The sequence below is a fragment of the Sorex fumeus genome, unplaced genomic scaffold (genome assembly GCF_029834395.1).
Source record: "Sorex fumeus unplaced genomic scaffold, SorFum_2.1 ptg000100l, whole genome shotgun sequence".
NCBI classification, from domain to species: domain Eukaryota; kingdom Metazoa; phylum Chordata; class Mammalia; order Eulipotyphla; family Soricidae; genus Sorex; species Sorex fumeus.
In genome coordinates, this window is record NW_026606157.1 from 849166 (window position 1) to 868262 (window position 19097).

The 19097-nt window shown below is 41.6% G+C and overlaps 1 protein-coding gene across 1 annotated transcript in view; it reads right to left on the minus strand.

Moving 5' to 3' along the window:
* Positions 1-18351, minus strand: part of RERG (RAS like estrogen regulated growth inhibitor) — a 99239-nt gene extending 80888 nt beyond the window's left edge. Inside the window, exons 1-2 of the mRNA XM_056134630.1 lie at positions 18207-18351; positions 14156-14319 (exon numbers count right to left, since the gene is read on the minus strand). Of these exons, the coding sequence (XP_055990605.1) occupies positions 14156-14216 (61 nt within the window). The 5' untranslated portion in view covers positions 14217-14319; positions 18207-18351. The remainder of the gene's footprint in view (positions 1-14155; positions 14320-18206) is intronic.
* Positions 18352-19097: the final 746 nt, after the last annotated feature.

Here is a 19097-nt window from a genome sequence, read left to right on the forward strand (position 1 = left end):
CACTGATTTTTCTTCCTCTCATTGATCCCTATAGTCCTTAAGGCCTCAATTGAACTAGGTGGTTGCTAGATGATGGCTTTATGTATGACCCGAAACTGAATTGCACATATCTTTTTTTTTTTTTTTTTTGCTTTTTGGGTCATACCGGCGATGCACAGGGGTTACTCCTGGTGGTGCTCAGGAGACCATATGGGATGATGGGAATCAAACTCGGGTCCGCTGCATGCAAGGCAAATGCCCTACCCGCTGTGCTATCGCTCCAGCCCCAGAACTGCACATATCTTAAGTACATTTCTGATATTAATTTTCATGATGAGGTCTAGTCTTTTCAATTGAAAACATTTTTATGTATTCTTCTCAACTGTCTTTTCATATGAAACTTGAGTCTAAATTGAATACAAAATTAATCACCCAAATATCTGTCACTTTGTTGTATTTATGTCATAAAAGTGATAGTATATACATATGATATTTCTAGATTTGTTTCTGTATTATGGTTATAAAAGATTGAGGGAAGCTAGGTAAAGGCTTTACAAGAACCCTGTACTGTTTTTACAACTTGATACAATGTTCTGAAAATATTTCAAAATAGAAAATTCTGAATCATTTTTCTGGAGCACAAACTATCAGTATTAAGTTTCAATAGTAAGTCATATACGTCCAACAAAATACTAAGGTTCTTGAAGACAAGGATATCCATATAGTTCTCTGGACTTTCTTCACAACACAGACTTTTTATTGGACATATGGTGGGAGGATGGAAGGGAGGAAAAGATAGAAACATTGCAGAAATGCATGACTATCTATAAATTTGATAAAGGAGAGATGGGCTATATTATACTTGTGTGTGTGTTGGATGCAATAATTGAAAAGTATAGTCACTGTGCTCCTCATTGGACCACTTTTGCAAATCTATTAGAAAAGTCCATTCAATATATAAAACATTAGAACAAAAAAAAAATCTCAGGTATTTGAATAGATGATCAATCTTTACTCATGATACCACACATGCCATCTCTCTTTAAATCATCTAATCATCTAGCTCAACATGTGTTGCAGAATGATGTGGAAGATGGCTCAGCTGTTAGAATCAATTGTAATTTATAGGCTTTGTAATGCAGAGAGAAAGAGAGAAGGGCATAGCTCAAAGGTAAAGCATAGGCTTAAAGCCTATAAGACACAGTATGCAACCCTGAGCATTCTCAATAAAATAGTCAAATAATGAATAATTACAATTTTTAATTTTCTCTTTTTATTTAAGGCTGCATCTCTTCTACTGCTATCTAACAAAAAAAGAACAAAAAAAGAACTCAAAAAACATTGCTCATAGACCAAAGAGATAGTACAGTAGGCAGGGCACTTGTGTTGCATACAGTCAAACTGGGTTTAATTCAAAGTACCCCATATGGTTCTTCAAGAACCGCCGAAAGTTATTCCTGAGTGCAGAGCCAAAAGATACCCCTAGGCATCACTAGATGTGACCCCCAAACACACACACATATGCACACACATATATATGTATGTATGTATGTACATATACACACATATATGTGTGTGTGTTTGGGGGGTGTGTATGTGTGTATGTATTTATGCATTGTGTGAAGAGAGAGTTTAAAATCAGAAATTGTATCATTGAGAAAAATATGGCATCTTTCTACTCCAATAAGTAGAAAGCTTTCGCAACACTTAAGATCCTTCTACACCACTGTATATTGTATACGTTTGATTAATGCCATAGTCAGGGATCCAATTAAAATCATTTTTCCAAACTTGGAGAAAGAGCGACTATCGTTAGTTTTATTCTACATTGCCATGGCTTGATTACGTGGAGCAAGGTGTGACTATGCACCAGAATATGAGTTCAAGTCCTATTCAGCATACTTTGCTTCTTTCAGTAGAACTCAACTTACAGTTTGAGATTGTGCATTAACCTTTTAGACACTTAACTCTCCAAGTTAAGCCCACTCACCACCACTAATCACAAAATGATCTGTGTCTTTTTAAAATTTTAACACTGAGATTTATAGTTATCCATAACACGGTTCCTTCAGACATTCAATGTTCACTGCTAATCCCACCACCAGTGGGACCTTCCCTCAGAATATCATCTTAAAACCAAAGCTCAACATATCAGAGTTGTACTTTATTTTTATTTGGGGGTAGATGCTCCCAAGCAGTGCTCAGTGTTGAGGGCGAGGGCCACTCCCAGCAATACTAAGTAAACCAGTCCAGAGGATTCAGTGCTTAGCCAAAGAACACAGCATTGCTCAGGCAGGCTCTGCATTGCCAGGACCTGAATCTAGGTCCAGTGTTTGCCCGGCATGCATGTCTATTCCCTGTACTAGTTCTCCAGGCCCTATACTTTATTTTTCAACCAAATTCGAACAAAAATTCCCCTATCATAATGTAAATAAAAATGCCTGTCTTAAGGAACATCTGAAATGCCTCACAGGCAATTTTCCCCTTCTGGTCATTTTTGGCTCGTGCACTCTCTTCCCCCTGAGATGTGAGCATCTCAAGGGCAGAGTTTGGTTTTGACTCAGTGTGTTTTGTGAGTCCGGCAAGCTACTGAGAGTATCTCGCCCGCATGGCAGAGCCTGGCAAGCTACCCGTGACGTATTCAATATGGCAGACACAGTAACAAGTCTCACAATGTTACTGGGCCCACTCGAGCAAATCGATGAACAATGGGAGGACCGTGACCGTGACCGTGTTTTGTGAGTGCCTGCCCTCAATATCTAATACCTGCAGCTCTAGCTAGATGGTTTCCTTATGACTAAAAACATTTATTATAAATGGAAATTGAGCACCAGAGGGCTCCCCGTGTACCATCAACATCATCTGAGAACTCAAGAGAAATAAAAATCGCTGGCCCTTCTATGGGACTATGAATCAAGCTCTTAGGTCACAGGTCTAACATATATATTTCCATAATCCTTCCATGCATGCACTTCTCATAAATGCTGATGTGTGAAATCTACCCAAATAATCCAATAAAGAAAATCCTCCTGATGCCTAGCTTGGCTTTGTAAGAGCAGTTCCAAGTTCTAAACATGTGGTCATTTTAGTACACACACCTCTCAGACTAAGTTTCAGGAATATGATTCCTGCACGGAGCAGACATTTGGAGCAAGAAAAGCACTGCTAAGCACTCCAGGTAGCAATGCTCTGTGAGTGAATACAACAATATAGAAACAGAAATGAGAAATGCTAAAACATTACACAATTATAACTGAGGTTATCTCCCAACATACCCCATTTATAATCGTTCTAAACATCACTCATTTAATGAACATAGAAGTAATGTGATATGGTTTTATTATTAATATCCTCCCACTAAAGACCTTTTTCATCTTTTCTAGATATGTTATCTTGGAAAAAAATCTCACTGGGATTCCTCATAATTTCAATGTATTAAATAACATCAAAGTAGAAAATTCTTTTAGTAAGATCACTATGTTTCAAAATCAACATATTTCCAGCAGACAAAATATGGGGATCTTGATACAAAAGCTGAATGCAAATGGTCCCTGGCAGGCTGTAAGAAGAGATTAAACCCAACAAAACTGTATTTAAGAGGATATATAAGCTTCTGTGCCTGGGATGGTGATGTGGTAAAAAATCAGGGTCATTGTAGTGTCAATGAAATAAACCAAACAACTTAATTATGGAAACAAAAACCTAGGCATGGTTTAAGACATTCTCTCAATATTCATAAATGTAAAGGATCGCCATCAGTACCGGGATATACGGATTTCTTGTAATTTGGTAGGGGTATCTGGGAGGCAGTACGTAGAAGCTAATGGACAGTTTGGGGTTCCAAAGAAATAAAGCAATACTAGGTTAAAGTGCCCTATTATTGAATCAGACATTAATGGAGGGGTTACTATGCAGGAATATTGTACAGGTGGTTAATACCTACAATCACTTGATCCTAAATAAAGGAGATTAGTCTACCCCTGAGCTTCATGCATCCAATCATTGCAAGACATTTAATGTAAAAACTGAGCTTTCCTGGAGCGAAAAAAAAATTCTGCATCAATATTGCAGGCTTAATGCCTACTTGAACTTCATTTTACTAGTAAGTGCTACAGGTTTCAGTCTTGTCATATCCACACAATTATTCCATTAGGTAAATGAATGGTTGACTGAATGAAGAGTGTGTGTGTGTGTGTGTGTGTGTGTGTGTGTGTGTGTGTGTATGTGATTCCAAGGATATAATGGGCCACTTACTAGTTTCAACCAAGTTCTTGTCACAGGAAATATCCCATCATAAATGAACAGATTTCATTTTAATAAGGGGGGCATATAAAATATATGCCCTTAGTAACTTATAAAACATGGCTGTCAAATTAAGCCATAGAGTCTAACTCAGTTTATTCACTTTACTGACAACCAAGTTCTTAACTTCATGGGGTTCCAGGATAAAATGATGAACAGAAGCAGCATCTGCTTTGGGGAATGTAAATAAATCTGGTACCACCTGCAAGGTACCAAGCTAGCTATTCTAGAGGACAAAGTTGGTTCTCAATTGATATTGGTTAAATGAAAAGCTAGACATACAGAAATATGAAACTTCCAAGATATAGCTTTTGAAATATATACAACTATCAATATATCATTTGTGGAATATTTTTTACTTTATCAAAAAGAATGCTTAAATATTTTAAAACAGAGTTATTTTCCATCTATGCATCCAAGTCTGCATGTATAGAAAGGTTGAAAATTACTGCTATGAAGTTTTCAGTTTTCATAAGAATAAGATTTAATGGAGCTGTTAGGGGGGTAGTAAAGGCATTAAGGTGCTTGCTTTGCATGCAGCAAGCCAAGTTTGATTCCTGGTACTGCATTTATCATGAGAGCACCACCAGGAGTCATCCCTGAGCACAGAGAAGCCCTGAGCATTGCTCGGTGTGACCCCCATAAGAATAAGACTTGATTATCAAACATTTGTATAATAAGGCACATTTCCTTCTCCAGTAAGTCTTAATTATTTTTTTCAACTTTACTCCCTTCTTGTCCTCTTCACATACTGACTAGTTTTCTCTTGAAAACTAATCTTGACTCAATGTCTATCCATTCTGTGTTTGAACATCCAGATCCCTAAAGCATAAAAATGACAGCGTCTAGCCGGTTTGTACTTTCATGTACTCAGTGGGGACACAAAGAGCCAATTGTTGGACATAATATGTACACTTAGCCTCTAGGGATGGGCAGCCAGAAAACTCAACACAGAGCACCAAAATCAAAAGGGGGGGGGGGAAACTGCTGGAATCTCACAGCCAGAATGTCATACTATTATGACCACATTCATGTTGCACTTATAATAGTTAAAAGTTCCTTCAAAAGCCACATGACATTTAAAAAAAAACAGCAAATGATTGTGAAAGATGAATGGAAAACACAGAAAAGATAAAGCGGAAGTTTCAGCTCTAACCCTTTCCGCCAGGTGTTTCTTTGATTCAATTATATTGGCAGAACAGAGTACAACATACTTTCTCAATGACAAAAAGAAATACTTTAGCAAAAAAGAATCCCAAAATGATCAATTTCCTTATGCTTGATACAAAGTTATTAAGAAAAGAACTACAGAGCTGGAGAGACAGTTTAGGGATAAGGTGTCTGCCTTGCATGTGGCTGATTCTGGTTCAATCCCTGGCACTGCATATGGTCCCTCAAGCACCACAAGGAGTGACCTCTGAGCACAGAGCCACGTAAGCCCTGAGCACTGACAGATGTGGTCCCAAACACAAACAACAGAAAATGAAATGGGGCACTGAATTTCAGGGGAACTATGCTGAGAATCCACTCGTATTGACTCAACACACCCACTTCTACCAGTGGACTTTGCCTCATATTGACTATTCTGTGCTTACTGGAAATTTCTTATAACAACAAACCTCATTAAATCTTAGAAGCTTCATTTTGAAAAATCCTAATGATCATCTTAGTACCTTACACACACACACACACACACACTACACACACACACACACACACACACACAAACCCATTGGCATATAAACTTTACATATTCACTCATTCCCCACTGAAACAACCTATTTCAAACTGTCTTGTCTTTAAAATACAACTACTTTCATTTTTAATGGGATGAAAGAAATTATGGCTGCTTCTCTGAAACCACATCAATTTTCAAAGGCAGCTGTAGCAACAGAGATGCGTTTACACTGGAATTTTGGCTTCAAGGCCAGTACCACCTTGAAAATTTGGCTGATTTCCCCAAACCCACAAGTTGGAGTAATACCAGGAATAAAAGGGGGGAATTACAAGGATGATTTACAATTTTCTTTACTCCCTTCCTTCAAATTTAGTCCTTGTTAGTTGCCAGGAAAAAAAAGTCAAGATCAAAATGAAACCAATTGATGACTGATAATTAACTACTGGAAAATATTTCTATGGGTAAATTGGTCATCAGTTAAAGCAAAAAACAATTTGTATTTTTACTATATTCCAACAGAAAAAAAGCAGGAATAGAGATGTCCTTTTTGTTTTCTTTTCCAGTATCCTTTCCTTTGTAATTACATTTTTCTTAAAAGAACAGCCTAAGAGTTGGTCATTGCCAATCTACTAAATATTTGCCCATCTTGAACACCTGACTTTGATTAACTTTTTTTACTTCTCTATTACTTCCCAAACACCACTCCTCTTCCTGTTCTTCTTCTTGGATAAACAAGAAAGGTCCATGTGACTTAGGTATGCCTGAGTCTTGACTTCTCTATGCATCTGTAAGGTTTGCTGGCCACTGACAACATATTTCTTTTGCTCTTGAGGTGAAATAAACACATGGAAATCGACTCATGGAGACGGTTTGCTTTTTTTTGACTTTTTACCTTTGCAGGTGAAGGAAAACATGAACACCGGAAAGCCATAAGTAATCCTATCACCATGTTTTGTGATAAGCTGCTGATTTTTTTCCTATCTCCATCTGGATTTGTCACAATCCCATCCTCCCTCCAGTTAAGTCTTTCCAGAATAATTACAGTGGTAACCATCAACTATACAAGTAACTGATGTGTCTCATTTCTAGTAATCCTTAAGTTTGAACAACCACCTAGGAAAGACTTCTATACATACCCACCAACACACACAACTCACACACCCACCATTGTGCACATATGCACACACTCACACACACACACACACATAACACACACACACACATGTTTCCAGAAGCTACCACCTGAAGTACAACCCATTTCTTTGCTCACATAGACAAACCTTTATTTTGTAAATATGAGAGGAGAGAGAGAGAGAGAGAGAGAGAGAGAGAGAGAGAGAGAGAGAGAGAAACCTATAAAGCAAAAGAAAGAAACTGTATGCCCCAAGTTGGGATGGGGGGAGATTCCAGAGTAGAATGGCCCCAGACAAACATTTGGAGGAAACTCAGCATCATGGATGGTATAATCTTAGAATAAATGGTCAAGGTGCTGACGAGATAATGAGAGATGTAGAAACTAGGGAGTCCTAAGCTTCCCGTGTCCATATTCTTGGGGTGTGCTATTTCCTGTCCAATAGTGTCCTCCCATTGGCCCCAAAGCTTACATGTTACTGAAATCACAAGTTTCTCTATCTTTCTGCTGAGCTTCTTCTTGCCACTAACTGGGATCAGGGGGAATGGGGAGTCATGCCCATATTCCAATAACCATGATCAGTTATAGGTTAATATTAATTTTATAAATATTTTATCTTTAAAAGCCTGTAAAATAATTACAAGGGTCTTATGAGAGACTTTGAAACTCCAACACCCCTACTCATTATTTCTCTTCTTTAAGAAATACTTTGACAGCAGCATTACCAAAGCATAGTTAAGTTCCAGTGAAGGGTACAAGCTGTGTAAGTAGAAGAAAACTAAAACACCAAGAAGTTTAATGACATAAGGAGACCACCCCACCCAAGATGCTGCTGAGATTGCTGCTTTTATTGAATAGATGTGTTGATCTAATAACAGCATATCCCATCTGTAAGTTACACACATAAGAGAGAGAATGTTGTGCTTACGAGACAATTCACACTAAAATCCAAATTGCCTCTTTTCCACTTGAAAATAAAAATGAACAGGGGGTTTTCAAAACTTTTTCTAATCAAAAGAGGAAAAACAGAACAAGACAAGAGGGGAAAAGAGGAAAAAATAAATCACTTCTCCTTGTGCCAAAGGGGAAAATCACCAGTTTGTTTGTATTTGACACTCAATTTATAGTCCAGCAATTGGAGTCTATGAACTTAAGCCTTCACGGATGAGAGCATCAATTGGCTTTTGAATTAGAGGGTAGCATTACTCAATTAACATTGAGACTAGCCTTTCAAGCCACATATTTAACTATGGAACACAATATTTCAATGCCAAGATGAGAATGTCAACTGTGAAAGTAAATTAAAAATTGCCATTGTTTATCTCTCGGCCCTTCCCCACTCGACAAATGTGACTAATACGAACCCAGAAAGCAGATAAATAAATAGAGCACGCATTCTAGGGTTTTATGACAGGTTTGACTGCTTTAATTACTAGCAGCTTGTAATAAGCATAGAAATCTGTGAGAGCTTTACCTTCAGCAAGTAGAGGGGATTGTTTGCCCATCTGGGGCAAAAGACAGAATGAACTGGGAATTGTTTGGCTCTTTGCTTTACTGCTTCTCCACAGGCTGAGCCAACAAGCCCTTTAGGTCAGGAGTAGACTGTCTTACAGACAAATCAGCAAGGACATAGTGGGACAGAAGGAAGAAGAGTCCTCCCAGTACAAAAGGCCACAAAAAATATTCTCATATGCACATATATGCATGGACACACACACACACACACACTCATGCTTTATCAGCACACCTTAGTAATAGACAAATTATTCATGTTTTTGTCCGTGCCGGTACATTCTATGGTCAAGCTATCAGAAAAAATCTGGTTAATGTTATATTCTGTTTTAAATAAAGATGGTCTATTACCTAGTCTTAGAAAACCATCGGCCACATACTAGAAGCACTTTCAAAGTTTAGAGTGTTAATTTATTGACGAAACCACAATATTTATGGATGTTTTTCCAACCAATATTTCCAAGATATACGCCACAAGAATTATTATGCTCACATAACTTATAATCATCAGTGAATGGCATTAGCCATACATGACAAAAAGAACAATGGAGGCGGGGAAGTGGAGAGATTGTGTGTTGAAAGTATAAAAAGAAAGCAGTGATGCAGAATTTTGTCTTTTACCAAACCTTCACTGCAAAGCAAAATACTAATTTGAACATATACATAATGTATATATGAATATAACATATACATATATATATATGCTCGCATGATTCACAGAGAACTTACAAATTAAAATAAGGCTACCTCAAAAATTGCAATGATATGAACTAAGACTTGAGTACATACTATGAATCAGGTTATTTTAGAAATTTTGTAGCAATTACTCATTCAATCCTAACAACAGCTTTTTAAGACAGGTACTATTACTTCCCATTTACAGTTAAAGAATTAGAGAAGTTGGGCCAAGATCAGGCATCTAAAAAGTTGTAAAACTGGCAGTCAGACCATCAGGACAGACCCCAACTTTTTGCTCCTGACTTGTAGGCTGTACTAGGTTGACATGTGGGTAAGATACTTACACAGCACTTTCCAGGCATATCAACTACCCAAACTCCAGTCTGGTATTGAACACGGGGGAAAGTGGATGGGGCAGGTAAGAAGGGAGGCCTCTAGAGCAATTCACACTGATCTACCAACTCAGAGACCATTTTCAGATGGCAAGATGCTCCCTTAGGGATACTTCCCCTGCTACATGTTTAGAGAGAAAAGAAAGTTTGAGTCCATGGGAAATGATGACAATTTTTTGACATTGTAAAAAAGAATGCTTATTCAACTTTTCATTGTGTGCAGTTTCAGCTATGACTCTGAAACTGAAATGACTGTGATATTATAGACTAAGAAACTAGTGTCATCTGGATATTAGGCTTACTATTTCAAAGTAAATACTTTTTGATAAGTATTTTCAATAAAATAAGAAGTATTACTGATGACATTAAATACTTAAGACTTTTTTGTTAACAACTTTACCGATTTAGTTATTGGGAGTCCTACAACTACAAACGTAAATGCTAGTAGATTTTAAGCAAATTATTTTTCTATAAAGTTAGTCTTCATTTAACATTTTGAAGTTACCACTAGACATTTACCATGACTCTTGAGTTTCAACTTATGAAACAGTTTACAAACATCACAAGCTTCAGGCTGAGACAAGATGATGACTATTTATGGAATGTATTTGAGTAAATACTCAAATAAAGTATGCCAAGGGGTATGCTTTCTTGAATATTTAAAAATCCAAGTTACTTGGGATGGAGCAATAATAGTACTGTGGGGCGGGGGCTGGAGAGATAGCACAGTGGGTAGGGCGTTGCCTTGCACGCAGCTGACCCGGGTTCGATTCCCAGCATCCCATATGGTTCCCTGAGCACCGCCAGGAGTAACTCCTGAGTGGAGAGCCAGGAGTAACCCCTGTGCATCGCAGGATGTGAACCAAAAAGCAAATAATAATAATAATAATAATAATAATAATAATAATAATAATATTACTGTGGGTAGGGTGCTTGCCTTGCATGTGGCTACGGATTTGATCATCCTCAGTGCTACCAGGTGTCGCCCAGAAACTAACTAGATAACCAAATAAATAAAAAGCTAAATTACTTAGAAAACTGATACAAAGGAAGGTGAGCATAAACCGAATGCAGAGCATCACGTTTATTATTAATGAAGAACTGGAATGAACATGAACTCGGTATCATTACAGTCTATTTCAAAGTTGACAATCAAAAAATACTCTGCGGTTGTTTCCACCAAACTATGGGAAAAGACTTCAGAATTGCCTCCCATGCATGAGTCAAACTGGTACTACTTTTAAAATATGAGGTGTGGTTTCAAGGTCTCGGGAAAACAATCTACTGTTGAAATAAGAAAACACTGTGCACAGATGATAGACAAAAGGGCAATTGTTTAAAGGCATGTAGAGGGCGATTGTCATTTTCACCTAAATGCAAATAAACACAAAAGGTAGAATATATGCAAGGTGGATGGAGAAACCAGTCGGAAGAGGATTCAATTCATCAATAATAACAAGATTTCAGGGCTGGAAAGGATTGCAGGAAACAATCCCACCTTCTGCATTTGGCAGGAAACGAAGCCAGGATCAACAGAATTCGTGCTCTGTCAGTACTTTCAGCTGGTTGCCAGGGATAATGCCTGGGGGAGGAGGGGCAGTGGAGTGAGCAGGCAAGGAGAGGGGGTGCACAGAAGCCCCCGGCAGCCCGGATTTTTTGAGGTGTGGGCAATTGAAGAGCAGCCTCTGAAAGCAGCAGCTTAAGAGCTGAGGACAGGAGAACCTGGGAAGGAGACGTGATGAGCAGGAACCAATGGTCATGTTGAATCACAAAGACAGGTCTGTCACAACCAGGGCATGTTCATGCCACATGTGGGTTATTGATTGGGGATGACCTGAATGAAAGCAGCCCTGGGAGCATCATAACAATGGAAGATGGCCAAGTTCTAAGCAATGAAAGGGAGGTTAAAAAAAAAAACCAAACAAACAGGCCAGCGAGGGCTAGCTTCACATCCCAAAAGCTTAGAGAAAAGGAAAAGATGGACCAGCGGGCAAAAGGAAGCTGAAGAGAAAAGGTGCTGGCAGGAAATAAGAAGCAATCACTGAAACACTCACTGAATCAATCCGGTGATGAGAATAGGGGGCAGAGTCCAGATTTCGGGGTGAAACTCTCTGTGGGAGGAGGCAGCATATACTCACTCTGAGACTGAGAAACAGGAAGGAATGGATAGATGCACAGCTAAGCTTTCCTCTCTCAGCTGGACTTAAAGACATTTTTTTAAAATTTTGGTCTTTTTAGGTCATATCCACGTATGGGATGCTGGGGATCGAACCTGGGTTGGCTGTGTGCAAGGCAAATGCCCTCCCCGCTGTACTATAACTCCAGCCCCTCAAATGGATTTTTTTAATTTAACTTTCTAAACTAGGTGGAGTCGTTTTTGGTAAGTGCTATGAAATTAAAAATTCCTCTTCCCATCTTGTCCGGTAAATTGTGAATAAATGTGTAACAAACAGTTTAAGCCTAGACCCTTTTCTTAGAGACTTAGACCAGTGGGGCTAGCTGCCCCACCCACCTCCTTCCCTCCATCCTCCACTCACGGTAACCATAACTATTTCCTCACTCTCTCTCTCTCTCATTCTCTCTCTCTCTCTCTTTTAATTTTATTGAATCACCATGAGAAAGTCACAAGCTTTCATGTTTGGGTTACAATCACACAATGATCAAATACCCATCCCTCCACCAGTGCACATTCTCCATCACCAATCTCCCCAGTATAACCCCCTCCCACCCTCCCCGTGCCTCCATGGCAACAATATTCCCCATACTCTCTCTCTACTATTGGGCATTATGGTTAGCAATACAGACACTGAGAGGTCATCATGTTTGGTCCATTATCTACTTTCGGCACACATCTCCCATCCCGACTGATTACTCCAGACATCATTTTCTTAGTGATCCCTTCTCTATTCCATCTGCCTTCTCCCCTCCACTCATAAGGAAGGCTTCCAGCTATGGGGCAATCCTCCTGGCCCTTGTATCTACTATCCCTGTTTGTCAGCCAGCAGCATTGACCATGCAAGTGGAAGCAAACATAAACAAACGGGACTACATCAAACTAAGAAGCTTCTGCACTTCAAAAGAAACAGTGACCAAAATACAGAAAGAGTCCACAGAATGGGAAAGAATATTTACCCAATACCCATCTGATAAAGGATGAATATCCAGGATATATAAGACACTAGTAAAATCGTTTCCTCATTCTCTAGATCCTTCCACCAGCTAGAAAAACTGGGTTCTCACGCCATCAGGAAACACTGAGGAGATTAATGGGGAGGAGCTGAACTATCTACAATCTGGGGAAGATTAGCCTTCTTAGCCTTGCCAACAATCTATTTTCTTGGCTTGGTTTCTGCCCAACGCAAGAGCATGCAAAGACCAGAAGAAAAGAGGGTGACAGGAGAAACTGAAAATAAAAAAAGAGAGAGGGAATGCTTAGATTAGGAGAAAGAAGATTTACTAGTGACATTAAACCAGAGAGCAGGTTAGAAGGAGTGGTTGGTCACAGAATTGAAATACCACTTAAGCATGTTTACTTAGTTTATGTGGATTATCTAGGGTAGTGAGGTGCTCAAAGGGTTGTCTTCTGCAAACACACACACAAACACACACACAAACACACACACACATATTAGTAGGTTTCTGCTTGAGTCCTTTCCTGAGAAGCAAAAGTGCTGTGCACAATCAGTTCCAGTTCCTTCTTTCAGCAAAAGGATGAATAACTTGATTTAAAATGCTATGTTACCCCCCAACAGTTTTGCAGCATCAACTTTTAGCAAGCTTTTAATTATAAAAATCAGAGACATACATTTTAAAATAAATTAGGTATGTCTACACTTCCTCCATTTAACCTTTAATCTTAAAAACCTCCAAATCATTCCTTGGGAGAGAATAAAATGTCTCTGAATTACTAACATGCGCCATAGTTTGATCATTTAAATTCGCCCCAGAAGCACAAGCAATAGTTGTCTTGCTTGGGGTCATGCACTCTAAGTTTTTACCCTATTTCTCCAACCTTAGCCGTATTGGCAAACAACGCAATTCTGTTTCTTGTAAAGATCTATTCGCCGAACAAGCACTTATTAAGCATTCAAAACAGACTTGACAAATGGGCTGGTTGCTGAGAATATCAAGATACAATGAAATATAAAATTGAATCCCAAAAATATCAGATAGAGAAAAAAAAGAGCAAAGATGCTTTTTATAATCTTCACATTCTGATTTATTTTGAGGTTTGTTCAGTATCTCTCTTCAGAATAGCAAGACTGTGATATATCCATGGTCTTGTGCATTATCAGCAGAGCTACTTTATCACAAAAAAGCAGAGTATGAAATATTTGGCTCTACAAAATAGAAACTCTAGATGAAGAGAGACTTCATTTAAAACAGCAACATATGAAAACATAATAAATGCCAACCATCCTCATACACAAGCTCAAATGCAACGATGAAGACACATATACAAAAACCACAACAGAAACTTACCTGACTTGCCCACACCTGCTCTGCCAAATATTGCCAGTTTGACCTCTGCACTTTTAGCCATGCTGGGGGTTGGTAGATAACTGACTGCCGTCCAAACAAAAGAGCTGAGAAAATCTGTTGGATTCCAGCCTTGGGATTCACCACATCATTGTAAAGCTGCCGTCCTTAAACAGAAGAGATTTGAGGATTCAAAGTGACTGGAGAAAGGAATTAGTACTTATTAAGCCTCTCTTTTATACCAACCAACATCAACATCTCCCATTTTGATCTTCACCACAATCCTGAAAGGACTATAGTGATTTAGTGTAAACTATTCCACTAAGAAATAGTAGATCCAGGACTTGAAAACGCATGCATTTTCACGGGCAATAGCATTTTCTAAAATGCTTACTCAAGGAAATTGTTTCAGAAATACAAAATTCTGGCGTCAACCACAATTTCTCTCTGTGATATTTTAAATACTTTAAATTTGTGAACACATGCATTTTCCATGTGTTTATAAACATCCAATATGCACATGTCATGGCAGAGTTCCATTTGGGGCTATTCATTTCCCTTTGGACTGACTGAATTTGCCATTCCAGGTCAGTTCAGATTGATTAAGTCATCAGACAGACATATATGTGTGTTCCAGGTAAAGTCTTAGTACTGTCATTGTCACTGTCACTGTCCTCCCATTCTTCATCAATTTGCTCAAGAGGGCCCAGTAACATCTCCATTGTGAGACTTTGTTGTTACTGTGTTTGCCATATTGAATATGTTACGGGTAGCTTGCCAGGCTTTGCCGTGTGGGCAAGATACTCTCGGTAGCTTGCTGGGCTCTCTGAGAGGGGCAGAGGAATCGAACTCGGGTCGGCCATGTTGGCCGCTTGTAAGGCAAACGCCCTAAAATAAAAAAATGTTTTTGAAACACAAATGTCTTAGCACAAGCATGCATATTCTCAGGAGTTTCCTCGTCTATAGATTTCCTATCTTTCTCTCTCTGGCGCTTTCTTTGTCTCTTTCTCTCTTCCTCTCTTTCTCTCCCCTCCTCTTCTCTCCCTCCCTCCCTTCTCCTTCCCTCCCTCCCTCCCTCCCTCCCTCCTTCCTTCCCTCCCTCCTTCCCTCCCTCCCTCCCTTCCTCCCTTTCTCCCTCCCTCCCTCCCTTCCTTCCTTCCTTCCTTCCTTCCTTCCTTCCTTCCTTCTTTCCTTCCTTCCTTCCTTCTTCCATTCCTTCCTTCCTTCTTCCCTTCCTTCTTCCATTCCTTCCTTCCTTCTTCCCTTCCTTCCTTCCTTCTTTCCTCCCTCCCTCCCTTCCTCCCTCCCTTCCTTCCTTCCTTCCTTCCTTCCTTCCTTCCTTCCTTTCTTCCCTTCCTTCCATCCTTCCTTCCTTCCTTCCTTCTTTCCTTCCTTCCTTCCTTCCTTCCTTCTTCCATTCCTTCCTTCCTTCTTCCCTTCCTTCTTCCATTCCTTCCTTCCTTCTTCCCTTCCTTCCTTCCTTCTTTCCTCCCTCCCTTCCTTCCTTCCTTCCTTCCTTCCTTCTTCCCTTCCTTCCATCCTTCCTTCCTTCCTTCCTTCCTTCTTTCCTTCCTTCCTTCCTTCCTTCCTTCTTCCATTCCTTCCTTCCTTCTTCCCTTCCTTCTTCCATTCCTTCCTTCCTTCTTCCCTTCCTTCCTTCCTTCTTTCCTCCCTCCCTTCCTCCCTTCCTTCCTTCCTTCCTTCTTTCTTTCTTCCCTCCCTCCTTTCCTTCCTCCCACCTCTCTCTAGCAGAAAAAAATGCATTCACTGACTTTATTGTTCAGACTTTGGACATCTACACATTTTCAAAAAGAGATTCTCCAAGAAAAGAAAACAGGAAAGACCCTTTTGGAAAATATCTCGGCAAAGACATTAAGACCTAACTGTCTTCTCTGCTATGCATCTAAGCCATCCAGCTGGTCTTGACACATTTTGTGAGCACTCAACCCCAGAGTGCCAGGGTGGAAGCCCAGGAGGAAAAGGCAGCTTGGACATTCGCTCCCATTCTCTCCACTTCAATAATGGAAAACTTCTGAGTAATCATTAATAGTACAAAACCCAGAAGCTTGAACATCTGTAATTTGTCCAGTCCCAGATTTTTGGCTAATGTTGAAAGGATTTCTGCATTTGTCGTTTTGCATGCATTCATTAAGGGAAGGCTCTATGCTTAAGATTCACGGCTACCTCAGACACAGTCTGGAAGCACCCGCAGAGGGAGAGATACACTCTGTAGATTCTAAATTAAAACTGCAAGAGTGTCTTTAAAACATCCACCAGGCAAGTGTCTGGAGCTTGTATTAACAACAATTTGTTATTCTGCATAAAACAGTCCATTCCCGTGCACATAAATACCAAGTGATTGGTGATTTATGCCTTCTGAAAGTAACCATCAAATGTGATTTAAAAAAAAATCACTGAGTCAAATGTTTTAGTAATTCCCAACGGTCCCTGTGGCATAGGAATTTTACACAAGAAAGCAAAATCGTGCGAATCCGTATCTTTCTTCTTTTATAACCTAATAAACAACTGGATATTTAGAAAAATCTCTTGGAGACGCTACGATCTCTCGGCATCATAATTTTCAAATGAAAATGTGAAGCTGCATTAGACAAGAAGTAAACAAAGATAAATGTGAAAACTGTAACAAGTGGCCTTCTACTAAGTTTTTGAGCTTCAGTAGAATTTGCCATCCAAGAGTTTCCATATGATGAATCTGTGAAAGCAGTTCTCTTCATGTGCAGAAACTTGGGGCTGTTGACTTTTTCTGTGGACAGCACTATCAGGACAAAAACTTCTGAGTTCCCGTCGTCACCCCTCACACAAAATATTTTAGCCAGATAGTGACTACTTATTAGAGATTTTTAGATTTAAGACATCAACTGGACAATAGTCAAGATAAAGTGAAGGTGCAGTGATTTTATTCTAAGCCATTCTTTTGAGCACGAGAAGAGAAGCTTAGAGGGGCCAGAGCCATAGTACAGCGGGTAAGTTGTATGCAGCTGACCCGGGTTCGATCCTCAGCACCCTATACATCCCCTGAGTACCACCAGGAGTGATTCCTGAGCGCAGAGTCAGGGGTAAGATCTGAGCATCACAGGAAGGAATGTTAGGAAGAAGAAACGCCTTCAAATTCAGTGTCACTCAGAACGCATTCATCATCCATTCCTGAAGAATACTATTCCGCAACCCACCCTATCCCACTCCCAGTGCCTTCCTGGAGTTTATAATCTATTTCACCTATGACAGGTCACGAGTAACCTGCTTTTATTTTATTTTATATTTTGGTGTTTGGGCTCAGGATCTCTCACTCCAGGTGGTGCTCAGGGGCCCTTATGCGGTGCCGCGGATGGAACCTGGGTTCTGCCTCCTGCCCTCCTGCCCTCCTGCCCGGGGAGCGTCCGGCCGGGCCGGCTGTTTCATCCTCTTCCCCTGGTTCTCTCATTCACGAAAGGCAAGAATTCATTCATCCACCCCTCATCTCCAAGCCCAGCTTCAGCCAGGGTCCCGCTTTCTTCTCCTTCCCCGGCTGCGGGGTGGTGGGAGGAGGTGCAGGGCGAAGCCAGCATCACCCTAAAGTGCATCTCCCCCTCCCCAACTTGTGCTCCCACCGACGGGTGTCCTGCTAAGCAAGCGCAGCTGCGGCGGGGGGCAGAACCCCGCGGAGTGGGGCCGTGGGAACCAGCCTCTCTGCGCCCCGAGTCAAGTTGCCCTGTGCTCAGTCGCCTTTTGGGGGAGGGGGCGCGCATCGCATCGGGGGACGCAGGGGCGAGCCCCCCGCCGGAGCCCCGCGCCGAGCAACAGGTCCCCGGCAGAGAGGACACACGACCGGGACGGGGACCGCGGGGCGCGTGGGTCTCCCCCGAGGGGGGGAGACCGTCTTGGCAGCCGTCTCGGGGCGCCCGCACGCCCTCGCAGCGACCCCTCCACCCGCCACCCCCCAGCCCTCCCCGGGCACCCGGAAAACTGCACCCCGAGCCCAGGCGTTCCGGGCCGTTTCGGAGCGTTTCCGAGGAGATCCGGGGCGCGCGGGGCAAGGCACGTGCGTGGCACTCACCTGTCCGCACTGTCCGGACCCCGGGCGAGCCGCGATCGCGCTCCCCGGGACGGCGCGGGGGTCTCGGCGCCGCGCTCGCTCCCACGGGCGGCCCCGCTACTGCGGCAGCCGCGAGCCCGGCGCCCGGGATGCTGCAGTGCGGCGCGGCGGCGCCCCCTAGCGGGCCCCGGGCACGGCGCGCTCCTCGGGCGGGAAAGCGGCGCGGCCTGCAGCATCCCCGCCCCGGGCCGGCCCTTCCCGGGCCCCGCGCTCGCTGCCTCCCCGGCCTCTCTCGGTTCCTTCCCTGGGTGCAAGCATCGCTGCGTGCTGGTCCTGTCCGCATCCCGAGGTCCCTCTGGGAGAGTCTGGAGGAAACCGAAGGAAGGACTTGAACCAAGGGAAACGGGTGGGATTGAAGCCCAGGCCTCAGGAGCAGCTGAGCTGCTACCAGAGGCAAAAACCCGATTTCGGCTGAAATTGCTCCCTGTTTGGGAAAGTTCCAAAACGCTTCCCTTTCTCTTTCTTTGCTGGAGGTTGGCACTGAGTTCGTCGTCTTGCATCACTCCCGAATTCTAACCAGGAAGGTTCATGTTTGCTCTGTTCTAGAACCTGCTTCCACATCCAGCATCTCATTTTCTGTTTGCGGGCTCCCTGGAGTAAACGCTCTGGTTCTCATGATGGTCATGCGTTCACCGAGGAGGAAGAGCATTTCGGGGAGGTTAAAAGATTTCTCGAAGATCAACAGCAGCAGGAAACATCTAAACTAGGGTTTTTTTGTTTTTGTTTTTGTTTTTAAATCTCACTTTGAAATCTGAGTAATCTCACTAAGATGCCAGGTGCCAAGGGGAAATCACTGCAATGTGGAGCAGACAGAGCCCAAAATAGAAGTGGACCCCGGAGGAAGAGTTTCTA